The sequence below is a fragment of the Lotus japonicus genome, chromosome 3 (assembly GCF_012489685.1).
Source record: "Lotus japonicus ecotype B-129 chromosome 3, LjGifu_v1.2".
Classification (NCBI taxonomy): Eukaryota; Viridiplantae; Streptophyta; class Magnoliopsida; order Fabales; family Fabaceae; genus Lotus; species Lotus japonicus.
The window spans coordinates 81,872,797-81,900,168 of NC_080043.1; the positions used below are offsets into that span (position 1 = coordinate 81,872,797).

The 27,372-nt window shown below is 43.4% G+C and overlaps 1 protein-coding gene across 1 annotated transcript; it reads left to right on the forward strand.

Moving 5' to 3' along the window:
* Positions 1-1,344: 1,344 nt before the first annotated feature.
* LOC130746453 (dimethylnonatriene synthase-like) lies at positions 1,345-20,902 on the forward strand. Its single transcript, XM_057599080.1, has 2 exons — positions 1,345-2,339; positions 20,073-20,902. The coding sequence occupies exons 1-2, from the start codon at positions 1,401-1,403 to the stop codon at positions 20,700-20,702; spliced, it is 1,569 nt and encodes a 522-aa protein (XP_057455063.1). The 5' UTR covers positions 1,345-1,400; the 3' UTR covers positions 20,703-20,902.
* The last annotated feature ends 6,470 nt before the right edge of the window (positions 20,903-27,372 follow it).

Below are 27,372 nucleotides of genomic sequence, written 5' to 3' on the forward strand. Positions count from 1 at the left end.
ACAGACTCACCTACCATGTGCTTAATTAAATTCCACTTTTTAATTAGAAAGTAAGGGAAACAAGGATCGAACTCTAGACCTCTCGGCCATAGATGCTCTGATACCATGTCAAACAATCACTTAATCCAAAAGCTTAAGCTGTTGGGTAAGGGTCATATCAATGGTTTTATATTATATTCTAACAGTCTGGACTCATGCATTACACGGCATTTGCAGCCAAATTTTCAAGTGCACTTTGTTTACAACGATTGTGACGATTAAGAGGGCAATACAAGAAGAGAAAAAACAATTATATTAAAAACGTACTGCTGAAATTACCATCCTAGCTAGAATATATGGGGCTGATCTGAAGTTTGTGATGGTGACCCTCCAGCAGCTAGAGATCCAAATCGTTTTATTATGATGAATTTCAAAAATAAAACTCAATAAACTTTTCTTATTTTTTTTACTTACATATGGCTGATCTGAAGTTTGACGCTAAGTAGGAAAGGTATGGCCCTTTATTATATTCGTAAAACAAATTAGAGTTTAATGCTAACTCGGAAAGATCTGGCCTTCTTATAAAAAGACCACCCTCTCAAATGAAATTAATACAATACAATTAATTAAGATCACAGATTTCAACTAACACATGATACACACCACCAACAAGATAACAGATCAAACTCCAGTATATAAGTAATGGACAAATATGGCCTTTACCGACATTTTTTTGAAAACAATATATAATGCAATTGTATTAAAACATTCATGCTTATCACGGTTGAAGAAAATCTTACAAACACTCACTTTAACACTATATTTCTAACAATATCTTATTAATTAGTTGAAATTCATATAAAGTTCACTAAAAATATGAGTCTTACTTTAAATTTAATAGGGCTTACAAGAATTTCAATCAATTAACAAAAATGATTGAAAGAGAACGTTAAAGTGAATGATATTTGTAACACTAATCTTTATAAAAAAAAAAGTCTTTGATTCAATTATACTCAACTTTTCTATTCTTATATATCTCTTAATGTCGGGTTTGATGGATTATTATTATAAAAAAACAAATTATTAATAAGGTATAACACAACGGGTAAATAACTGAACTCCTTAAGTATCTAATTAAAGGTGATGTGTATGGATAATGATTTATTAAAAAAGACACCCACATAATTCGATCTAGAGACTCACGAGTGCTAGATGTAACATATTTTCATGAAAAAATAATAATAACAAGTTGGCTGGTTTAGGCAATAAGAAAGTTAATTACAACCCATATGTGGGGCCTCTAGATTGAGTTCTTGTTTGTAATCGAGCAGCAAGGTTCTCAACATATATAAATAGCCCAATCACTCACTCATTCACACACCCTTCCATCACAAACACAACTTTCCAACCCCGTACAGAAGATGGCAACAGCAGCACCTAGTTGGGTGACAACAGCAGCATCTAGTTGGGTCATCACAACTGCTGCCACATGCCTTGCACCCCTTGTCATCCTCCTCCTCTTCATGCGCGGGCAAAGACGGCGCAGATACAACATGCCACCAGGCCCAAAACCATGGCCCATCATAGGAAACCTTAACCTCATAGGTCCCCTCCCACACAAGTCCATTCATGCTCTCAGCCAAAAATACGGACCCATCATGCATGTTTGGCTTGGCTCCAGGAGCGTTGTCGTGGGTTCTTCCGTAGACATGGCCAAAGCCTTCCTCAAAACCCACGACGCCACCCTTGCCGGTCGACCCAAATTTGCTTCCGGCAAGTATACAGCCTACAACTACTCGGATGTAACTTGGTCCGACTACGGACCATACTGGCGACAAGCTCGTAAAATATTTCTATTAGAATTGTTCAGTGCAAAGCGCCTCGAGTCCTATGAGTATATTAGAAAGCAAGAGTTGCGTAGTTTGTTGAATCAACTCGCCAACCCTGCAAACAAAACCATCTTGTTGAATAACCACCTTTCCACTTTGAGCCTCAACGTGATTAGCCGCATGGTGTTTGGGAAGAATTACTTGGAGCAATCAGAGTCAAACAACATAATTTCCCCTGAGGAGTTCAAGAAGTTGTTAGACGAATTGTTCATGCTAAATGGGGTTTTCAACATTGGGGACTTCATCCCTTGGCTTGATTTCTTGGACTTGCAGGGTTACATAAAGAGGATGAAGGTTGCCGCGAAGAAGTTTGATACATTTTTAGAGCATGTGATAGAGGAAAACTTTGAGAGGAGGAAAGGGGTGAAGGATTATGTTGCCAAAAACATGATGGATGTGCTTTTGCAACTTGCTGAGGATCCTACTCTTGAAGTTAAGCTGGACAAGCGTGGAGTCAAAGCTTTTACACAGGTACGTACAAGCATAATTCTTTACCATTTCAAGGACCAAAAAAATATTTAAGCATTTTCTTATTTTTAAGTTCTTTGATGTGTTTATATGGTGGGGTTGCCTACCTTACTCTGAGAAAGTGGGTATAATATTGCATGAGTAATGCTATCGAGTCAAAGAAACCACAACACCAAAATTTATTATATAGCAATGACAGATCCCTTCAGGTCTCCCTAACTTTGAGAACACTTTCGTAGATCGTTAGGAAACTGATGCCTATAATATTTCACTTGATAGCGACAAGACTTGACCGTCAAACTGATTACCACAATAGGAGTAGGACCATCTTGGCTTGAATTGATTTTTTATTTTATTTTTTATAAGCAAATGTTAGTTGTAATTAGATTAGTACAAATTATCTCTCCTCAAGGTTCGAACTCTGACCCCTTTCACCTGCAATTATCCTTAGAGCATCTACATCCATCATACTCACTAAAATATCTACACTTCATTTTTTACGATTCCTCATAGTGTCACATCTTCTACACCATTTTACTTACTTTTTACTCCAATCCAACAACTCTTAAAAGTTTCTATAGTGGATCTCACCATCAACATCACATTTGTATATTTTATTATTTATCTTCATTTTAATCTAATTAGATTAATTGTAAGTGCTTGTAATAAATACAAGCTTACTTTTCAAGTCTAGTATAGAATATCTATTCTCACATACTCATCTTTGTCATGTTGGAATTGAATATATACTCCAATGGTAATAGATACTCATATGAGTATGTATTTAACATTAGATACTATCATTAAAGATACTCTTAGCTCAACCATGTGAGCTATCCACCTCACCCCTTAAATTGATTCCTTAATTCAATGTGTGAAATATAGCATGCATGAAAAACATTGCCGCTTAGGAAGAATCCATAACTCATTGGAAGACAAGGGTCAGAGTTTTTCCAACTGATCTGGGAGAGACCAGACTACCCGTTGACAAGGGGTAGGAGAGGGGGATCCGGACGTGCTGAAGGGCTCCAAGTTGGCAAGGTCCCGGGAGGGGCTCCTGCAAGACACTCCGATGCTAAAGTCAGTGAATGAAGTTGTGAGAATTGTGAGAATGGAGAGAATACGTTACCTTTAGATAGAAGAAGGGTTCCCTTTATATAGGAGAGGTAGAACTAGGGTTGGAGCCATGCAACGTCATGCATGGCTCGTACCTGGGGCACGGATCGCCGTTGGATTTCCTGCAGAGGAACAGTGATCCAACGGTTTGGGGGCCCCTACGGATCTGCTCCAGCCAACCTACCCCCTAGGGTAGTTGGCCTAGGTCAACCTCTAGATAGTGGGCCCCCTGGTTCCTTGTCCTCACCCTTGGCGGTGGGGTCCATTAGAGGGGGGCTCTTAGACTTCCTCGAACTGTCCCTTAGGTGGGACGTTCTGTGGGGCCCTGCCTCGTCCCGGGAGCCCTGTCCGTCCCCGGTCAGGGTTCCCGGAAAAGTAGCCCCTTAGCCCTGGTCGGCTGTTCCAGCGGAGCGAGGGCTAACGTGTCTTGTGCTGGTGGTGACATGGGGGTTCCCGGTGCAGTAACGTAGAGTCAAAAAATTTAGAACTTTATTCATTAATGGAAAAGGGCAGTTTAGCCGTTACATTTAGTTCCCCTAGAAAGGGGGTGTTACTCGCATGGCGTTGTAGCGGAGGCGAACGGTTCCTTGGTCTTTGTCGAGGCTCTCTCTCGCGGCCAGAAAGGAGGACAGCTCGGCTTCGATTTCGCTCGTCGTTCCCGCCCCTTCGCCCTCGTGTTCCGAGGCGGAAACCTCTAAGCCCCCAATTAGCATGCTAATGTCCGAGCGGCGTCGGTGTAATTCCCACATCTCCTCCGTCAGTTTCAAAAAGGTTAGCAACCCCGCCTTTAGTTGGGGGTCCAGATCTTCTATCAGAAGCCTGCTGACCAGGGATCTGATCCTGCTGTGGGAGGTGGCCTGCATTTGGTAGGAGTAGTATAGGTTGCAGTCTAGAGCCTCGGCCCTGAGTGCCTTCAGGTAAGCCTCCGTGGAGGTCATTCTGTCTTAGGGTGAATGTGGAGCCTGCAAAGGGGAAGGGGTTGCCATTTATAATCGAAACGTTCTTGGGTGGTAACGCCCTTTAGCCTTTTCCCAGGCGTTTCTCTTAGGAAAAGAAGGGGGCATTAACTGCAGAGGTCGGTGGTCAACGCGCGCTCTCCTGGGCTGTATATACAGATTTAACCGACCGGGTTGGGAGCCGACCGCGGTGGTTTGGCGTTAGGACGTGACCGGCTCTAGTACCGAGCGGGTTGTTGCCTGGTTTGAATCTAGGAAGCCAAAAAGACACGGGAGAATGGGACGGTGTGAGGCTTCGGGCCCACTGCATTTAATGTACCTGACTCTTGAGATGGTACGTGTCGTTTCCGGGTGGGTTGCGTCGCTTCGCGACTCCTCTCCCACGTGCCTCTGGAGGCGTGTGTCGCTTCGCCGTCACTGCCTCCTCTCTGACGTGGCGGGGCCTGATTGGACGAAGCCCTTTGGTTTCCCCAAACGTCATGATTAGGGAAACTAGGGCTGTCGAAACGTCACGTCTCCCTCCTCATTTTCTATAAAAGAGGGAGGAGGGGATTCATTTGCACTTTCGCATCTCTGAATTTTCCCCAAACTCTCCCCCTTTCTTTCCGTCAGGTACCGGTGTTTCACGGTGGTGTCTTCTTTCGCACGGTTGTCGTTTGGAAGCTTTTCCAGTTTCTTCTTGTAAGTCCTCGCTTCACTTGACTTTCCTTCTTAAGATTTTAATTTTTTCTTTTTTCTAGTAGAAAGGGTGGCCTGCTCTTGGGGGAGTTGGGAGTTTCCCCTCCCCTGGCGGCCCCCTCTTGTGGCGGAGGAGATTCTCTCTGAGGGTATGCGCCGCCGCACGGTCGCGTTGTCCTGCCTAGGGTAAAGATGGATTCCGGGTGGGTCCTTCTTTGAGCCGATTCAAACGACCTAGGTGTTGATACGGCGTTTTCCCTTGTGCAGGTGTCGCTATGGGGAAGCCTACCCAGAAGAAGAAAGGCAAGAGCGTAGGTGAGGCCTCGGGCGGGGCTTTAGCCTCTAGGCCCCGGTCAGGGGCCCCCAAGAATAAGAAGATCGATCGGGAGAAATACCCTCATCTGGAGGGGGACGAGGCCGTGTATGACAAGTGGTGCCGCACCATTCTCGATCTCCCGTCGGAGTACGCCCACGAGAAGGAAGATTATTTCTGGAGCCAGCGTTTTATGTCACAGACCCAGATCGGCCCCGGTCAAATGGTGTATTCGCTGGGCAAGAAGGAGCGGCTACCCCACATCCCGTCGTTTGGGGTGTACATGCATATCTACACCATGAAGAAGGTGAGGGTGAGGATGCCGCTCACGGACTTTCAATGTGACGTTCTCCACCATATGGGGGTCGCGCCGTCGCAGCTTCATCCCGGCGCTTGGGGTTTCGTGCGCGCTTACGAGGTCGCGTATATCTTGTTCGGCCAGAAGCCGTCGATTCCGCTCTTTTTTCACTTATTCGAGGTGGCCCACACTCAAAGACATGGCGGGCACGGGATTGTGACTCTGAGGTCGGGTAAGGATCTCCAGATCTTTCACCCGTTCGCCGAGTCCAACCGGGACTTCAAAGACCAATTCTTCCGGGTGGCGCCTACCACTCCGCCCCCTTTTTGGTGGTTCGAGAGGGCCCCGAACGGCGGCAGTCGCGCACGGTTCCCGTTGGCCTGGAACGCCAAGCACTACGACGTGAAGATTAGTTCTTTCGGTTTCGAGGCCGGGGCCTTGTCGGAGGTTGACTTGGCCTTCAAAAATCTCTTGGTGGCCGCCATACGGAGAGAAGTAAGGGGTGACCCACCCAAAGAGTTCTGTATCCGACCGCTGCGCTGTTACGATCTTTGTACTTATAGCGTTCGGAAGAACGCTTGTTTATTGCGTGCGAGAGGTAAGGCATTTTTGCTACTATGCCTGAAGTGATGCATGTCTTTTCGTCTGACTAACTTTCTTCTTGTGATTCCTATGCAGGTGCTAAGATGGAGGTCAACGCTGCTTTGGTCGCCGCGCTGCAAGTTCCGGTTGACGAGGTCGAGACCGACAGTGAAGGGGAGCAGAAGGTTCCTCGAGACGAGGGAGATGGTCTTGGCGACCAGGGGCAACCTTTAGCCGGGGCCAACCCCGTTGGGGCCGGTCAGAGTGGGCCAGTCAGTGGTGAAGAAAACACGGACCCCGGGTCGGGCTCAGGGAATCCCGAACGTCAGCAGCAGGGCTCCCTTGAGGGGGATAAGGCCGGCTCGGAGCGCCCGGTCAAGAGAAAACGTCGCTCCTCAGGGGGGAAGGTTCGTTCTCCTGAACGAGCGACTCCGATTACTCAAGTGTGCCCCCCGGAGCCAATTTCTGTGTGGGGTCGAGACGCGGTGGACACGGACGAGCACAACAACCAAATCGATGATTTGGTGTACAATGAGCTCGACCAGTCGTTCCTGAGCACAAAGGAACCCTACAATCTCTTGAACTATGCTCTGAAAGCAATGCTTCAGGCTGCCTCCGTCATTCGTCATGTGCAGCAGGGGCCGGTGCTCGATGTGGAAGAAGTCAAGGAACAGGCGAGTGCAGCTGAGCATAAATTTGCTGAGGCGGAGAAAGAGCTGGTTGATGCCAAGAAGGCGGTTGAGGGGCTGACTGCTGCTAAGGCGAAGTTACAAGGGGAGGTTCATGAGGTGACGGCCACGGCCAAGAAGTTTGCGGAGAAACTGGAGCTGAGCGAGAAGGATAATGATTGGCTGCGCTCCCGGGCAGAGAAAGCTGAGCATGCACTGAAAGACGAGAAGGCTGCTCGAGAGGGAGAAGTTAAGGAGATGGAGGCCTTGAAAGCAAGCAATGCCGAGCTCAAGAAGAAAGTTGCCGATCTGGGGGCTGAGAGAAAGAAGCTGAGGTCGAATCTGAAGGAGATTCACAAGGCTTCCTCTGACAATGCTTTGGCTCAGCTTGAGGTGGTCCACCCGGGACTGGATGTGGGCCCTCTTCACTACCGGAAGGTTGTACTGGGGGGAAAGATCGGGACTCTGGACGACCAGAAGCAGTTTACTCCGACCTTCCCAGCCGAGCCAGCTCCTTGAAGTTCCTGTCTTTTTATTGTAATTTGATGTGTTTAATGATCGTCCAGTGTTTGTATAAACTTGTTGTTTCTAATTATTGTTCCGTCTTTGTAAAGACTCGTTGTTCCTACCTTTCACCCGGTGTTTGTAAGGACTTATTATTATATTTTCTTTTTACGTTGTATTCTTCTTTCTTTACTCGTCTTAGAGTCATTTCGTACCTGAAAGGTCTTTAATGTTTTTGTGCCCGACGGGTCTTAGCGCCTTATGGGTTTGGTGCCCGGAGGGTCTTTAATAATTTCGTGCTCGGTGGGTCTTGGTGCCCTAAGGGTCTTTAATAATTTCGTGCCCGGTGGGTCTTAGTGCCCTATGGGTCTTTGTTAATTTCGTGCCCAGTGGGTCTTAGTGCCCTATGGGTCTTTGTTAATTTCGTGCCCGGGGGGTCTTGGTGCCCTAAGGGTCTTTATTAATTTCGTGCCCGGTGGGTCTTAGTGCCCTATGGGTCTTTGTTAATTTCGTGCCCGGTGGGTCTTGGCGCCCTAAGGGTCTTTATTAATTTCGTGCCCGGTGGGTCTTAGTGCCCTATGGGTCTTTTAATAGTTTGTCAATGCGGTCGAATATATTGCCAGTTCGAATAATTCAAATTCAACATAAAAAACTGCTTCATTTCTGCGCTTGGAGCTGGTGGCTCTAGTCGTCTACAAACTTGGACGAGATGGGTGTGTACCCTTGATTACAAAAGACTAAATTAAAAGACCACGATTAGGCGGATAACGGGTGCTTGGTCGGTCGCGGCTTAACTATAGTATCTTCTCAGGTTGGCTGCGTTCCATGTACGAGGGATTTCCTTTCCTGCTAGAGTTTCCAGTTTGTATGCTCCCGTGACGGTTGCTTCGACAACTCTGTAAGGGCCTTCCCAGTTGGCTGCTAGCTTTCCCCGTTCGGTTGATCGTGCTCCGACGCTGGCCTTCCGGAGGACCAAGTCCCCTACGGTAAAGGAGCGGAGAACTGCTTTCTTGTTGTAGCGAATGGCTGCCTGCGGCTTTGCGATTAGCTCTCTGCAGTTGGCCACCGCTCTCCTTTCAGCCAGGAGGTCGAGGTCTTCCTCTATGAGTTGATCGTTCTGGTTGGGGTCGAAACCCGCTGTTCGAGCGCTCGGTTCTCCTATTTCAGCCGGAATCACAGCTTCTGTGCCAAAGGTGAGGCGGTAAAGGCTCTCCCCCGTAGTCGAGTGCGGAGTGGTGCGGTATGCCCATAGGACGTGATCGAGCTCTTTGGCCCAGTCGCCCTTGGCACTCCCCAATCTCTTCCGGAGGCCTCGGAGAATGACCCTGTTGGCCGACTCTGCCTGCCCGTTTGTCTGGGGGTGTTCGACGGAAGTGAATCGCTGCTTGATGTGCAGCCCGTCTAAGAGGTCCCTAAACCCTTTAGAGGTAAACTGGGTTCCATTGTCTATGACCAGGACCCCAGGGACTCCGAACCTGCTGATGACGTTCTTGTAGAAGAAGCGTTGCACTCGAGCTGTGGTGATCGTTGCTAGTGGCTCGGCTTCGATCCACTTGGTGCAGTAATCCACTGCTACCACCAAGTACTTGAGTTGGCCAGGCGCAGTGTCGAACGGGCCCAATAAATCCATGCCCCACTGGTGGAAAGGCCAAGGACTGACTAGAGAGGAAAGATGGGCTGGAGGAGCGTTATGCAGATCGGCGTGCCTCTGGCAGGGGTCGCATTGCTTAACATGCTCCGCGGCGTCTTTCTCTAGGGTTGGCCAGTAATAGCCGGCTCTGAGTACCTTTCGGGCAAGGGAACGCCCACCCGGATGATGGTCGCAGCTGCCTTCGTGGATTTCCGCTAAGACATAGGTTGCTCTATCTTTAGCCAAGCACTTCAGAAGGGGGGTGGAGAATCCCCGCTTGAAGAGATCATCATTAACGATAGTGTACCAGGAGGCGCGTCGTACCAACTTCTTGGCTTCAACCTTCTCTTCGGGCAGCCATCCGGATCTGAGGTACTTGATGATCGGGGTCCTCCAGTCTTCTTCGGTACCGATCGGCATCATAACTTGTCCTACTGGACGATCGGGGTCAGCTACATAGGGGAGGGCTAAGGTCCCCTGAATGATCATTCCATTCAGGCTAGGCTTTCCAGTGCTGGCCAGTTTGGCCAGGGTGTCTGCTCGATCATTCTGAGCTCTAGGGACGTGGCGGAACTCCACTTTGGTGAAGGTTGAAGCCAGTCGTTTCAAATGGGTCAAGTACTGCTCCATGATGGGATCCTTTGCCTGAGCGTCTCTGTTTGCTTGTGAGACGACCAGAAGTGAATCGCAGCAAACAAGTATCTCCTTAGCTCCTAGGTCTCGAGCTGTGACTAGTCCCGCAATGCAGGCCTCATACTCGGCCTGGTTGTTTGTAGTTGGGAAGTTAAAGCGGAGGGATTGTTCGACCACCATCCCGGTGCTACTTTGCAATACGATCCCAGCCCCGCCACCTTCCTTGTTGCTCGAGCCATCTACGTTGACCACCCAGGTGGTCTCGGCATGGGGCTCTTCCTCGTTGGTGAGTTCGACCAAGAAATCCGCTAGGACTTGTGCTTTAATGGCTCTCCTGGGCTCGTAGCGGATGTCATGCTCGGAGAGCTCGATAGACCAGCTAACCATCCGACCGGCTAGGTCGGGCTTATGAAGGACCTGTCGGACCGGCTGATCGGTGCGTACCACGATGCGATGAGCTTGAAAGTACCTCCTTAGTCGTCGCGTCGTGGTCAGTAGGGTCAGTGCCACTTTTTCCAGCATCTTATACCTGAGCTCCGCACCCTTCAATGAACGGCTGACAAAATAGACTGGTAGCTGCCTTCCTTCTTCTTCTCTGATTAGGACAGAGCTCACTGCTTTCTCCCGCACGGTCAGGTATAGGTATAGTGTCTCCCCTAGTTTTGGGCTAACCAGAATAGGGTGAGAGGAGAGAGTCTCTTTCAGCTGAGTGAAAGCAGCGTCGGCCTCCGCCGACCACTCAAAAGTTGCTCCCTTTTTCAGGAGGGTGTAAAGAGGTAGGGCCCGGAGAGCAGCCTTTGGCAAAAAGCGGCCGATCGCGACCATGCGACCAGCTAGCTGTTGGACTTCCTTGACCGTGCGCGGGCTCTTCATATTCATGATCGCCTGACATTTGTCAGGGTTCAATTCAATGCCGCGGTTGGTGAGCATGTATCCCAGAAACTTCCCGCTTCGAACGCCAAACGTACACTTGTCAGGGTTGAGGCGCATGTTGTGCTTCTTTAACTGCTCGAAAACGACTGCGAGGTCCGCTGCGTGGTCTCCTCCCTTTGGGGTCTTGACTATGATATCATCGATGTAGACTTCGACCAATTTTCCCATTAGGTCCCCGAAGATTCGGGTCATCATCCGTTGGTAGGTTGCCACTGCGTTCTTGAGGCCGAAGGGCAGCATAGTGTAACAGTAGGTGCCCCGGTCGGTGATGAAGGCAGTTTTCTCTTCATCGTCCCTATACATGGGAATCTGGTTGTAGCCTGAATAGGCATCCATAAGAGAGAGGTATTCGTATCCCGAGGAGTTGTCGACCAGCGCATCAATGCTCGGTAGGGGAAACGGGTCCTTGGGGCAAGCCTTGTTGAAGTCAGTGTAGTCGACGCACATGCGCCACTTCCCATTTGCCTTATTGACTAAGACCACATTGAAGAGCCAGGTCGTGTACTTGACCTCCCGAATGATCCCGGCCTGAAGCAACTCTGGGGTCTGTTGCTGGATAACCTGCTGTTTCTCAACGCTCATTTGCCTCTTCTTCTGAGCGACTGGTTTGAACTTCCGGTCGACGGAAAGTCTGTGGCTGCAGAATGCGGGGTCGATGCCGGGCATGTCTGCTGACGACCAGGCAAACAGCTTCCCATTGGAAAGTAGCAATTTTTCCATTCGTTTGGAGAGGTCTCAGGGAAGGCCCCGAGCTATGTTGGTAGTGTTCTCTGGAAGGGGACCGACCTGGATGGGGTGGGACTCCCCGTTGGGTTTGAGGCATTGATCGTCTCTAGACTGGTCCACGCGGGGGTCAAGGTCGGTCATGAAACTGGTGTGTGTTGAACGTGAAAGTTGTTCTGCTGGTCGTGCACTTTGGACTTCTTTCTCTTCCTTTCCTCCCTGGCCAGTCTGCAGCTGGAGTTGTAGCAGCTCCTCGCCATTTCTAGATTGCCGCGTACTGGTACCGCCCTTCCTGCCCAGGGGTACTTGAGCATTAGGTGGTGGGTGGATATGATCGCCCTGAGAGTGTTGAGGCTTGGCCTGCCAAGAATGGCGTTGTACGCCGTCGGACACTCCACCACCAGAAAACGAGCTTTTATAGTCCTGCAAATCCTGTGATCTCCCAAGGAAAGGCAAGTATCAAAATATCCTAAGGGTAGGACCTTGTCCCCTGTGAACCCGACCAAATCATGGTCGTAGGGGAGCAGGTACTTCACCGACAGCCCTAAGCTCTTGTAAGCATCATAAAACATAATGTCAGCAGAACTACCTGTATCGATGAGTGTCCTTCGGATCTTACCGTTGCCGATCAGGGCTTCAATGACGATGGGGTCATCTTCTTCGCCGGTGTCCTCGCCGTAATCGTCCTCCGTGAACGTAATGGCCACCCTCTGCCTCGGGGGTTGGAGGGACCCTGGTCGGGGCCGTCCAGCCGCGGACATGATGACGTAGGTACTCCTTTTCCGGCTGTTGTTGGTGGGTCTGCCTGCGGCCCATCCTCCTGCTATTGAACCGACGCTGACTAAATTGCTTCCATGTTGTCTCCTGACTTCATCCCGGCCGTGTCGGTCGGGGCTTCTTCTTCGTTCTCGGCTTCGACCGCGACGTTCGGGACTCTGGCGACGTTCAGGGCTCTGGCGACGCGGTGGAGTTCTGTCTCGGCGATCTGCCGATCGACGTTTGGGAGGAGTGCGGTCTCGGTGTCTTGGGGGGGTAGGTGTCCGCCTTGGGGGTGGCGAGCGCGGGCGTGGAAGAGCCCCCGTCGACACGGCTACATACTTGGACAGTCTTCCTGCTCTGATTAGTTCCTCCACCTTGTCTCTGAGGTTCAGGCACTCGTCTGTGTTGTGGCCCGGGCTGTCGTGGAACTCACAGAATCTTTTGGAATCCAGCTTGTCCCCTCTCGTCAGGAGTGGGGGGACGGTCTCTGAGGTCGGTGGAGGCTTTCTCCCTCAGGATATGTGAGAGGGAGGAGTTCAGCGGGGTATAACTATCATACTTCTTCCGTTTCGACTTCCGTTCATCCTGACCCTTCCGTCGGGACTCCCGGGTCGAAGGCTGGTCCTTATGTTCCTTCATCTTCGGCGGTCCTTTGATCGCAAGCGTTTGACTCGCGGCCCTTAGGGTCGCGGCATCTTCCATGTTTATGAACTTCTCTGCTCGAGCTAGAAATTCCTCTAGAGTGTTGGCTGGCTTGCCGTCCAGCGAGGTCAGGAACGGTCCTGGTGCAAGAACTGCGGTAGCCAGGACCAACCTAGTGTCGGGGAGGAGACCGGTGATATCACCGGCCTCCTTGTTGAACCGATTGAGAAATGCTTTCAGAGACTCCTTCTCTTTCTGCTTAACCAAAGCCAAAGTTTGAGCGGTCTTCGGTATGCTGCGCACTGATGAGTATTGGGCTAAAAAGCAGGATGCGACCCCGTTCCAGTCGTGTAGTGAGTTGCTCGGTAAGTTCTGGAACCAGTTCATGGGTCCTTTTCCAAGGCTCATGGGGAAGCATCGGCAGTATAAAGGGTCGCTGGCCCCAGCATATTGCATCGCGCCCACGAAGAAGTTCACGTGTTCCTGCGGGTCGGAGTCTCCCTCGTAGAGCTTCACTTTGGGCCGTGCCCACCCCTGAGGGAAAGGGAACACCATGTTCTCCGGGGATAGAGGGCCTCCGATCGGTGCTGGATAGGTGACAAGCGCGTTGTTGGACCTGGGGCGGTTGTTCGTCCTATCCCGAGTCGGAGATGGACTCCGGCGCCTGGATGGGCTCCGGCGGGGAGAGTAGCGTCTCCGTGGTGTATGGCTGGCCACCCGCTCGGCTGCGGGTTCCCGGCGGCGTGCTTCCTGTTAGTAGGGGGTGGGATCGGGCCCCCGTTCGTCTCCTCTTCCTGGGAAAACGGGGGCAGGGGGCGCGATTGAGTTTCCTGCTCTTCAAGTTGTCGCAGGCGTGCTCGGAGCATGTGAATCTCCTCTTGAGCGTCGCGAATCCTCATACTATGGACCTACTCTCGCCCCGCCCCATTGTCCTCTTCCATTGCCCGGATGCGAGCCTCCAAGCGGCAGAGTGCCTCATGGGCCGCATGTGGGGTAATGGCCGCGGGTTCCGGCGAGCGAGGGGGCTGAGGTTGAGGGGTCGGGGGAGGAGGATGTTGCGGAGGAGAAGGAGGGGTTCTGTGATCCGTAGTTTCGTTGACAGTCTCTACATGGCCTTCAGGAGTTGGAACAGGACGGCGTGAAGTCTGACGTGTCTCTACCATAGCTTGCTAGTTGATGACTTGAGGCGACGGCACGCGGTGCTGGGAAGAGTTTTACCAGATCCCCACAGACGGCGCCAATTGATCTGGGAGAGACCAGACTACCCGTTGACAAGGGGTAGGAGAGGGGGGATCCGGACGTGCTGAAGGGCTCCAAGTTGGCAAGGTTCCGGGAGGGGCTCCTGCAAGACACTCCGATGCTAAAGTCAGTGAATGAAGTTGTGAGAATTGTGAGAATTGAGAGAATACGTTACCTTTAGATAGAAGAAGAGTTCCCTTTATATAGGAGAGGTAGAACTAGGGTTGGAGCCATGCAACGTCATGCATGGCTTGTACCTGGGGCACGGATCGCCGTTGGATTTCCTGTAGAGGAACAGTGATCCAACGGTTTGGGGGCCCCTACGAATCTGCTCTAGCCAACCTACCCCCTAGGGTAGTTGGCCTAGGTCAACCTCTAGATAGTGGGCCCCCTGGTTCCTTGTCCTCACCCTTGGCGGTGGGGTCCATTAGTGGGGGGCTCTTAGACTTCCCCGAACTGTCCCTTGGGTGGAACGTTCTGTGGGGCCCTGCCTCGTCCCGGGTGCCCTGTCCGTCCCCGGTCAGGGTTCCCGGAACACCAACCCAACCACCTTGATCAGCAGCCATCATGTTATTAAGAAACAAAGCTTCTGGGTATCCAAACATCGTTGCCTTAAGCCCTTATGCACCAGTAATCAGTAGGGGTAAAAAATATCATGATCTATTTTGCTTAAAAAATATCATAGCCTTATAATTAAGTACGGGAAGATTGTATAATATCAAAATATTATAATAAATTTCTAATATAACAACAAATAGCAAAGGTAAAATATATTTATATTAATCACGTTTGTTTAAACTTTAAATAGTCTAACCTGGTTTACAAGATTTTTAAATAACCAGAGTCTAAGCCTTTTAATTAAATAAGTTTTTTAAAAAGTGTAATCCTTGTCTATTTACAGTTTTGGATTCTTACTATTAAGAGTAAAGTACACTCACCCCCCTCAAGGTTTGTTAGAATTACACTCCACCCCATTCTTATCTTAAATCTACACTCCACCCCATTTTATATAGAGGCAAATTTAGTGACGAAAAATATTATTCATTAATAATTAGTTATTATTTAAATTGTTAATCAATAATTTCAAAAAATATTTTCAATATATTCCAATAAATTTAAAATGGAAAACATCACAGTCCTCCCCATTCTCTCAATCGCGTTCTTCCTCCTTAAATTCACAATGCAAATTTTACAATAGCACACTTGACCGGTTTACAACCCATATCTCGAACATAATGAAACATGCTTGTGTTTTCATATTTGATAATAATTCAATTTTAATCAAAATAATCTATTTATACCTCCAATTTTCAAAATTGGATTGTAGACCCAAAAAGTAACACAAATAGGTGAAGAAAATAGAGAAACAAAATTAAGAAATATGAAGTGGATCGGAGGTTATTAGAACCCAACGATGCGGTGGAGCACCGTTTTTAACAAAATCCAACAACATCTTAAACCAACAGAGCGTTCACTCACAACTTAAAGGGGTGAAGTTCACAAGAAGTAGTTGAACAAGTGGCATTGAGGATGTGCGATTCACGTTCTGGGGTTCAAGTCGCAACAAAACTTTGAGGCATGGTGGTGCCATGGGGTTTCACATTCTGGGACGGTGGTTGTCGTGTTAAAGAGAGCAAAGGCTTGGTGGTGACCGTTTGTGGTGAGAAATATGATTTGGAGATAGATGAGACGTGGACTTAACAGACAGAGTTGATGGTTTTTTTAAATTTAATTCAGTAAAATTATTTTCATAAATTAATGTATGATAGTGTATATGCATTAAATTTATTTAAATTTTCACTAATTAGTAATTATTTTTTATTAGTGACGAATCTGTTTTCGTCACTAAATTTTGCCTTTATAAAAAATGGGGTAGAGTGTAGATTTTAAAAAGGAATGGGGTGGAGTGTCATTCTTGCAAACCTTGAGGGGGGTGAGTGTATTTTACTCTACTATTAACGAACAATCTTTGCCTATTCCCCTACACATATTTAATCAATTAATCACAATGTGAGCCGATATTCCTTAATTTGAACTTTCCTTATTAATTTCATCAACCGCCTCGACATTAACTCCTTTAAATGCCTTAACATTGTCTCGCATCAATTTGCCAAATTCAATGGATGAACCCTGTGGCCTTAATTAAGAACTTCCTTAATTAAGAACTTGATTAAGAACTTCCTTAAGTACTTCATCCGTTCCTATATAACAGACACTTTAAGGTTGTTGCACAAGTATTAAGAAATAGCAATTAATGTTTTTATTTTATTAAAATTACAATCTACTCCCTGCGTTTCTATTTAACTGTCCGGAAAGAGAAGAAACACACATATTAAGGAGTGCAATTAATTTTGTTGGTTTTCATAAAAGTTGTATTTGTTTTTCATTTTTACCCTTTAAATTGCATTTTATCTTTCTTCATTTATTGTTCTGATAAGGGTATTAGTTGTACAAATATCATTTAATACTCTCCTGAAATGTTAAATGGACAGTTAAATAGGAACAAATTATTTTTCTCAAAGTGGACAGATAAATAGAAACAGAGGGAGTAACTTCCTACTATACCTTTTATCTCTCTTCTAAATTCTAACTTTTCAATTTTTCTACCACCAATAAATGAACGGTACAATTGGTAAAGTACTCCCTCCGTTCTAGAAAGTTTGTTGTTTTGGATCATCTTTCAATACCCCAAAATGTTTGTTGTTTTAGAAAATCAATGCATTTTTTGCTATTTGTTTCCACTTATACCCTCATTTAATACATTTTCTCTCACTTTTCGCCTTTCATATTAACCAACCACAACTCTTCTCTATTAATTACATTCTTCTCTATCTAAGTATAATTTAATAGTTGCACATTATACTTGTAAAATTAAATAAGGGCAATCTAGTCAAATTATACTATCAATAATTGCTTTCTTTGTCTTTGTGCCACAACCTTAAACTACAAACTTTCTGGAACGGAGGAAGTATAATTAATGCTCTCTTGAACTTTGTAAGGTGGCAGATAATTAGGAATAAAATTCAGTTAAAAATAGTGTCAGTTATATAGAAACAAAGGAAGTAATTAATGAATGGCATGTGACCCTCGACAATCCTAGGTATAGCACCACTTACTAATAATAGAAGAGTGCAGAGATCTCAGCCATTAAAATTTATCTTGAACTAAGTAAAATGTTACACCTACTACCTACCTCCGGTCTTATTTATAAGAACAAAATAAATTCACAGAGTTTAAAAAATGTAGTTAAAATAATTAAAATGTATTGAATTTGTCCTAAATTAAAATAAATTCTCAAAATTACCCTTTGTTCTAATGCAATATTAGTGTTGGAGAGCGGGAATGAGAATTTTTTTTTTGAAATTCCATCAAATATATTGAAACTAGGCCGGCCTAGAGGCCAAAATGTCAAAGCAGACAAAAGCATCAAGTCCAGGCAGCCCCTCATCTATCCAAACCAAAAAAGAGGAGGGCCCCCGGGCCAAAAAGTCAACGACATTGTTGCTAGATCTATGAACAAAAGAAACATCCATATTTGAAAAAGCTAAAGAAAGCGTACAACAATCAGAAATAATCAAATCTAAATAAGAGGACCCCCCTGCTACGACGACGCCACCACTGGAATAACTGCAAAGAATCTGTCTCAAAACAAACAGTGCAAAACTCAAGATCAATAGCCATCCTCAGCGCCCACCGGAAGCAAAGAGCCTCTGCCAAGCCAACAGATTGCATCAAGACCGGAGCCAATGCAGCTGCTGCCAAAACCTCTCCCTCCTCATCTCTCGCCACCAAACCAAAACTAGCTAGATTCCTCCGCAAGGACGCATCAAAATTGACTTTGATCCAATCTGCATGAGGACGTTTCCACGAAGACGCACCAGCTAACGCCGGGCTCGTGACCGAAACTGGCCTAGGCAACGCTGAAAGAGCCACCATCCGCTGCATCACAAAGGTTACTTGTAGCACCCTCTGGTTAAAAATCCAAGCATTCCTTGCCTCCCAAATCACGTACAACAATGTAAAGATCCTGCTCACGACCTCATTCTCCAAATGCTCCATCATACCCGCAAGCACCTCATAGAACGCACTTGTACCACCTGGACGAATACCCAAAATTGCAAGCCGAAGTCGAGCAATAACAGGACAGAGCAAGAGAATACCCAAAATTGCAAGCCGAAGTCGAGCAATAACAGGACAGAGCAAGAAAGAATGCCTCGTCGTTTCATCATCAATCACACCCCATGGGCAAGAAGGGTCGACATCAATCCCACGTCGACGAAGACGGTTGCGAAGGGGCAAAAAACCAGAAGAAGCTCTCCAAACCAGCTCACGACACCTAGGAAAAGCAGTGGATCGCCACACCACCTTCCAGAACGAAGCTGGAATCACTGGCGTAGAGGACGACGGCGGGACACCTTGATCATGGAACCGCCTGATAAATTCATAACCAGATTTAGCACTATACCAACCATCTTGTGTTTCAGGCCAGAAGAGAAGGTCCTCACGCCCCTGCACAGGTAATGAAACAGCCAAAATGCACTGCGCAGTGGCTGGGCTGAAAACATGCTCAACCAACGCCTCGTTCCAATGGCCATTAACGAGCAAACCGGCCACTTTTCGCAACCCCAATTCCTCAAATGAATCCTGTCGGAAAATTAAAGGTGACCCATTGGGGAGCAAAGAATCGTCAACAATATTAATAGACTCACCATTTCCCACTCGCCATCGCCCACCTTTTTCAAAGATCCAACTTGTCTTCAACATGCTCGTCCAAGCATAACTTGGCCTATAACCTCTTTTCGCCCCTAAAAGATTACCACTGGGGAAATAGACAGACTTAAACACCAGACCAAAGAGAGAATCAGGGTTGTTATATATCCTCCACCAGTTCTTAGCAACAAGAGCCAGGTTAAAAGACTTAAAGTCCTGAAAACTCAATCCACCATTCTCTTTTGAACGACATAATTTATCCCATGAAGACCAATGTAGGCTTCTCCTAGTGACATCACCACCCGAATAAAACTTACTGATCATACTTTTAATCTGGTTACATAACCCATCCGGGAGAATAAAACAGGACATCCTGAAATCCATATTCACTGGAATTCCATCAACAAAGACCGAATCTGTCAATCTTTTTCCTCCACACCTTTCTAAAACCTGGAAATTTTTTTGAAACCAAAAAAACTATTCATATCCTCCATTTAAAGGCAGATAGTCATCCAAATCAAATTTGTTGATCTCTTTCACCGCAATCTTCACTGACCAGAATAGGTATTTACAATGAATTAAAAATTTATGGTGGGAGATGGGGTCTCAATCGAAAACAAGGGCATAGAGAATATTTATAAAAGACTTACATTTACATCGCCTCTATGAGACCAGTGAGGGTTCGAACCTACAACCTCAATAAAAGATTTCAACAAAAAGAAAATAAAAAATTACCATTTGAATAAAAATTATAAAAGTTACTTATGAGTAGCTAAAATCTTGTATGCCATTTTGAGTACACAAAAATATAGCTAAGCAACCTAAATAAACAACTCTCATTGTGGATGCTCTTCAAGCTTTGAACTCTAGGCTACCAATGTTGCCAGCTAAATCTATGTGGATAAATGTCTTATTTTTTCAATTGATCATGCTATTTGGATATACGGTTCACATGACACTCAAGAGATACACGTACGCAAATTTTGCCAGTTTCAAAATGCCACTAGTTTGTGGAGTTAAAAAAAACACATTCAGAAAACTAGCGCTGAATGAACCGTATATCTATAAATCATTTATCTTTGTCAATGGCCAAGTCATCGACATCAAAGCAACTCATAAGAGTAATTAAATCAAATTTTATATAAATCTTTACAAAAAAAAAAAAAGCAAATGTGATTAGCACCATAGATTGGTGATCTATGAAGACTAGGACAATTGTATGATTTGTTCTTAAGACTCTCATAAGAGACCATTCCCACATAATACTCCCCATACGCGCGCGCGTGCACACACACATATGTATTTGATTATTTAGTTTTTCCTGATCCATTTGTGTCTTTGATATTCTTTAGGACCTGATAGGAGGCGGGACGGAAAGCTCTGCTGTAACAGTAGAATGGGCAATCTGTGAGCTCCTGAAAAAACCAGAGATCTTCAAGAAAGCAACAGAGGAGCTGGACAGGGTGATAGGGAGAAATAGATGGGTTGAAGAGAACGACATTGTCAATTTACCCTACATTGATGCCATTGCTAAAGAAACAATGAGGTTGCATCCTGTTGCACCAATGTTAGTGCCAAGACTAGCACGAGAGGACTGCAACATTGGTGGGTATGATATCCCCAAAGGGACACAAGTGCTTGTTAATACTTGGACTATTAGCAGAGATCCTAAAATTTGGGACAATCCAACTGAATTCCAACCAGAGAGGTTTATAGGGAAAGAGATAGATGTGAAAGGCCATGACTTTGAGTTGTTGCCATTTGGTGCGGGCAGAAGGATTTGTCCTGGGTACCCTCTTGGCATTAAAGTGATTCACGCAAGTTTGGCCAATCTGTTGCATGGCTTTAATTGGAGACTACCTGATAATATGAAGAAAGAGGACTTGAATATGGAGGAGATTTATGGGCTGTCCACACCTAAGAAAATACCTCTCGAAGTTGTTGCTGAGCCTAGACTTCCAAACCATTTATATTCCCTATGAGTATTTTCTCTACTATGAGATTTACTCTCTAATAATATTAAGAATAAAGTGATTTGTTGAAGCTTAATGTTGTCATACTTGTAGGCAAGTTATGATGTTTGAAACTTTTAGTATTTACTATTTTAGTGCACGTGTAATATCGATTTGAATTGTTGATGTTTTGTAATCAAAATAAAATATGTGATCTGTTTTCTGTCTTACTTTTTTGTTGTTGTTGTTGTTGTTGTTGTGTGTCAGGGATAGTAAAATTTTCAACATGATCCTGAAATGTAGAAAGTGAATTAGATCAAATTTTACTAAAAAATTGTTTAGGGTTAGTTAATATGATAATCCATGTGTGATATTTAGAGTCTCACATTGGTTAAGAATAAGTGAGATGAAGATAATATAAGAGACGTCATAACCCACATACTAAACTTATATTCCTTCCATCAATGGGGCTGAGTATTACATTAGTTTTGTTGATGCTTGTACTAGGTTCACTAGGATTTATCTCCTTCAATATAAGTCCCAAACTTTCCTTATCTTTAATCAGTTTAGAGCAATGGTTGAAACTCTATTCAATGCCAAAATTAAATGTATACAATCTTATAATGGTTTTGAATACTTGTCCCTTTCAAAATCCTTCATAGACTATCATGTCCCTTATACTCACCAACAGAAAGAAAGCATACGCACATTGTTGAAACTGGTCTAGCTTTGCTAGCTGAATCCTCCCTTTCTTTCATATACTAGGGTGATGCCTTCTCTACAACTACATATTCAAAGGTTGTTAAGTGTATTCTCTAGGACTTAAGTTGTACTTTTTCTTTTGGTCTTCACTTCATGCCTTATCCCAATTTCCATCTATCTGCATATTCTGATTCAGATTGGGGTTCTGACTTAGTTGATCATCGTTCTACTTCCGGGTTTTGTGTTTATTTTGATGGAAACTTCGTCAGCTGGTCTTCAGATAAGCAACCAGTTGTGAGTCGTTCCAGCACTGAGGCTGAATGCCGATGTCTTGCAGCCACCATTGCTGAGCTCATGTGGATTAAGTCTCTTGCAAGAATTGAACATTCCCTCACATTCTCCTCCAACCATATATTGTGCTAACATTGGGGCCGTGCAATTGACCTCTAATCCTTTGATTCTCAATCAGACTAAACACTTTGAATTGACTTACATTTTGTCCGTGAAAAGGTTGTTGCTAGCCTCATTTCTGTCCATCATTCATCTGCCTTGCATCAGATTGCTGAGGGTCTTACCAAGGCTATTTCGGGTTCCAGATTTTCATTCCAAGTTTAGAGTGCTGAGTTTGTCTAGCTCTAAGCTTGAGGGGAGATGATATGATAAGAGAGAGCTTTGATAGAAGTTGGTTATAACTGAATAAGTTTACTACTGAGTTGTTAGCGTGAGTTATATTTTCTGCTAAACATTGCAATGTAACAGAGCTACTATAAATAACTCACATAGCTTGTAATCTGAGTCATCTTTGATTAATGCAATTCACACCAATGCAACTCACATAGAAGGTAGGGAAGAGTGTAAACATAATCATGCATCATTATGATCACATATGAATCATGAAACTATCAATAACTGAAAAACAAAAGCTGATTCACAAAATCAAAGTAAGTGTGGTAGAGAGCTGATTCACTATAAAGTACCTGGCAATAGAGTTAAGTCAAAGATAATGTTTGATCACTCTTACTGCCGCAATCTCTAGCATGCTACGTTACTGCCTGCCGTATTCTTTATTAAGGAATTCAATAGCCCCAGAAACGTTGGGTTGTGCCTTTGTATTTTTTTTTTTTGATAGGCAATTAGACATATATTGAATAGAAGTACAAGGGGTACTTCAACCCAATACAAGAGATGATAAGAAGAAGAGAGAAGAAAAGAAAACTAATGAACAAGAGCGTGAAAGTAAAAACCTACCAATGCCGAAGCTACCCCACAATATTGTATGGTCTGCACAATACAAAACAACCAAACAGAAAATACTTTAGCTTTTGGTTTCCATTACACAACCATCATAGTCTATTGAATATTGAAGAGTAAAACTGAAAGACCGTTCTACATCAAGTATAAGAGAAAGAAAAGAAAAAAAAGGACATGCATATGCACAAGAAATTCATTTGGATTTCTAAATGTGATATGTGAATGTATTTAGTATTTATATCATATGGCATTGACATCCCTCTTGAAGGAATAGAATGTAAATCTAAATCTAAATCATCCTAGTTAACTACCAATTCAAAAATATATGACAAAAGAACCAGAAGTGGCCACCAACAATCAGAAAGAAAAAAACAAAAATTCTGAATAACCTTATAAAAATGGTTAGAGCAGCAAAAATTAAAAGTGAAGTGCAGTAATGAAAACAGAAATACAGAAGTGTAGGTGATAATGCACAAAGCCAGGTTAACTAGGATGGAAGAGAGATCATACTGGTGTGGTGCAACTGTGCAGGTGCGTTCCTTTACCGGCCGCCGCTGAACCGGGCGAGGCTGCGACGGTCCCGGCGTAACTACGCTCCTTTCCCATTATGGTTTCACGGGCCGGAACCCTCAACGCCCGCATCAACTTGTGGGCTGGCATGGGTTACACATATTGATGGGTTCCATATTCCCAGCCCAACACATCCCATACTAAAATGGCACGGGTTGGGCTGGGCCTATATTCTTTTTTTTAACTCAGCTGGGCCTATATTGGCACAAACAAAGTATGAGGGGGGTAGTTTGTTTCTAGATTAGATTTGATTGATATCACATTCTTACTAATATGATTACAGGAATGTTATTTCTGGATAAAATTTATAAATGTCTTTGATAAGTATTTGGTACTTTTGAGAATGTATTTTAAATTTAATTAAGAGACAGTGTAAATAAATTTTATACAATCATTCAATCACATCCCTTCATTTTGCTATTTCATAATTAATTTAGATTTTAATAATTTTTTTAAATAGGAAATGAAAGGTTGTGATTGAATGATTGTGTAAAAAAATTTACACTGTCAATGCATAGAAATTAATTTCTTTATTTAATTTAAAAATTAAAATAGATAAAAAAATCATTTAATGTGGGTGAAGCGAGAAGATACATTCATCTTTCTTATGAAAATGCAGGATCTCCTACTCATTTCATGTGAATCGAATGGAATTCATGGGAAAGACTTACACTTGAGAATTATAGTTTCTAATCTTTATAATAAACACATGAATATGCATTATTAATCTCCATATCTGTGAGAATGTGTCTTCAAATCTTGAAGCAAACCTCCCGAAATGTTTTGTTTGAACCAAGAAAATGGGGTGTTGTTATATTTTGTGGTGAGGGTGAATATGATGTTGGTTCCAAGGTTTTAAATTACGATTGTAGTTAAATCAATAGTGATTGACATAACATTTATATAGAATTTGTATACGTGTTTATATATTTTTTAAGACCATGTATCATTATGGAAAAAAAATGACTTTTGTAAGGTAATGTTTTGAAATTTAGTTGTACAATCTCATAATTGATTATGTTCAATGTATAACTAGTCTCTCTAATTCTACCAGAATTAATTTTACAATATCACACTTAAATATCTATTTGTCATCCAAACATGATTTTACCAAGTGAAAATTGAGTTTGAGGTTCCCAACTTGAAACCAAACACACACTAAGATTGTAATACTATACATATGATGTGTACCAAATGCATTACTCCATTCCTAATTGATGAGAAGTGGCGGGTTTGTGGGCTAATCAAAGTGTCATAGTAGTGGGATGAAGAATTAATAAACGAGTATTGCATGTGGACATGTCCTGGATCAGACTGACAGTAGAGGGAAGACGAATTGCAACAAAATCGTGGGAAAAGAAGGGGGAAAATGAAAAGAAAAAAGCAGCTTAATATTTTTAACTCCGGAAAGCAAAGTCTTGAAAGTTGAAACTGGCATTGCATTCCTATCAAATTAAATTAATCAATTGAAAAACCTGTCTCACCCTAATGTTCCCTAAGCTCCATCATATGAATGGATATAATTGTGGGCTCTACCTAACTTTTAGACTATGTCACTATCCTTGTTCTGATAAAATAGTATAATTAGTGTGACTTGCACCTCAAATGGAAAATCTTAAAATGGGTTAGCTTGAAAATCAATGACAATGTGCCACACAATGCAGAGCTTTTGTCCAATGTGAATGAATGTGTTCAGTTTCCACCATCAATGAGAAAGACGAAAATATGGATTATGGAGAGATACGTTTTGATTTCAATTAATTTAGAACACATAATATTGGTGTTTGGTGGATGCGTGAAATGAGTACTCATTCTAGTCCAACTTTTTGGTACAAAAATTCAAGCCACAGTTCCATTTTCTGCTATTGCTACCAGCTAAACTAAATCCTTTGTGCAGTCTTTCCCATGTTGAACCCTTTTTGGCTTGATTCTTCATTTGAATTCAGGCAGTTTAGACTAGTTCATTACTATATCTGAAGAATTTTGAGTATTCTGAGTGGATTCATGCCTAATATTGTTCTGCTGCGTTGAACAACGCAGCTTGAATATATTATTGATCTAAAAGTATACCCCTGTTTTCTCTGTACTTCTAATTTCAACACACATTTGGCTTTCAAATGGTTATGTCATTCCATGACTCCAGATTTTTCTATATTATGTGATCAATATGTATTTTATGTAAAGAATTTGAAAACGACTTATCTCATTGCCTCATAAAGCTAGTGGAGACCCCTTCCAAAAAAAAACTAGTGGAGACCGATTTTTTCAGATAATCAAAATGTTTGTTTAAATTTAGAACCTGCTCTAATTTTGCCTATACATATTGTAGCTGAACCAATGTGTTACTGTCTGCTTGTATAATTTCCTAAATTTCACTTACCATGGTTTATTTTTGTATCAGGTACTTGTTTAAACCAAATAAAGAATTTCTGATTTGTTTCATGTTAATTTTTTATTTGTAACATAAATATCTTCCATGAGAAATAATCATGTTTGAGCTGAAAATATTCACACCTTGTGAGGCAATACCTGATCAAAGTATAATGATGTTCTTAGGAAGATTGTAAACGACATCATTTCAAATAATAAAATAAAATATGCCATGCATTTATTGAATGTTTGAGCCATTATTTCTCTTGTGGTATTTGATTTGATTTGATTAGTATTAGTCTTCGTTTTGATTGTTGACATGTCACCAAACGAAAGTTGTAGATTCTGAATTTGTGATTTAAGCTTTGCCACCAGTGATTTTCATTAACCCCACTAGTGGCTTGGTTGGGGTTGGTGAAGGAAGTTGATGTCAATATTTAGCCCCAACGAAAGCCTAAGTCTAGTTCAAAGGAATGAAATTGTTTGCCTTGTTTTCTAACAATTTATAAAATTTCAATTGGCTAAGCTAATTGTAATCATTAAAGATGAAGATTGAGTTTTTAATCCTTTTATTAATTAAGAAAAAATGAAGTGTCTAGTAAACTTAATTGAATTTCCTATTCATGTTCAATCACCTGCAGTAATCCGAACTAGCTAGTTCATCTTGAGACATTTATATAAAACATAGTCTTTCATTTGTCTAGACTTATTCAAATAGTCATCAATAGACTCTTCATCCAATTTTTTTTATGTTTACTAAATCCATTAGACTCACCTTAGCTTCTCCCCTAAAAAATTGTTAATGAAACTGCCTCTCAAGCTGTATCCAATTATGAACTGAATTAGGAGGCAATGTAATAAATCAAGTTAAAGTATTTTTAGTTAAAGAGTTAGAAAAATAATTCATTTTTAAATTTTCATTAATAGCTAAATCACTTCACCCGATTTGATACCTAGTTATACGTTTCACAATTGATTCTCTCATTTTTATTCAAAACTTAGTGAATTTACGCATTTTCCGACCTCTAGAAAACTTTGTTTCTAAGATATTTTGAGAAATGATTCACACAAAATAAGGTTGATTTCCAACTAAATACCAAAATAGGCTGAACATTTTCTATTTGAGGTTGGTTTCAGACCACTTCTATTTGAGGTTAGTTTGGAACCATTTCCTATCTGATTGCTTTAAAACTTTAAACGTCCAAGTCTATAGAAAATGACAATGGTTACCATGAGAGTAAAGTAAATATATTTTTCTTCCATCTTTACCGTTTCTGTCATTTTTAATTTAATTACTTTGTTCATATCTAGTTCTTTCACGAAATAAGGTGTTTATAGGCCTTAGGAATGCATAACTTCACCATTTGTAAACCACTAAACTTAAATATCGCAAGAGGACCTTTAACAAACTCCTAGACGAATCCTTTATATATTGTCCATTTCACTATTTATTTCACATGTAAACAAATTCGTGCCAATTTTATTTCGGGAGAAAAAACAAACGGATCCAAACAAGCAATCTAGACACTTAAGGTCCTCTTAGGCTCTTTAGTTTAGTGGTTTACAAACTCTAGTGTCTTATACTTAAGGGAGCGAAATATGTGCTATTTGAGCCAATCAGTCAATGCGTTTATTAAGGATGTCTCAGGTTAAATTCAAGATACTATATACTTTGCCATTACTGCCTTTTGTTTTCTCGCTAGCAGAATGGGAGTGATTTAAAAAAGAACTGAAAATGCAAAATCATCAGCCTAGCAGAATGAATCTAAGTCTCCCAGAACATGGATGCCACAGTTTGGGAAAATGT

What these genes read in the sequence shown, in the direction of transcription:
- LOC130746453 (XM_057599080.1), top strand. Translation starts at nt 1,401, where the DNA reads ATGGCAACAGCAGCACCTAGTTGGGTGACAACAGCAGCATCTAGTTGG. An exon ending in GAGTCAAAGCTTTTACACAG is followed by an intron (nt 2,340 to 20,072) that starts GTACGTACAAGC and finishes GATATTCTTTAG; the next exon opens with GACCTGATAGGAGGCGGGAC.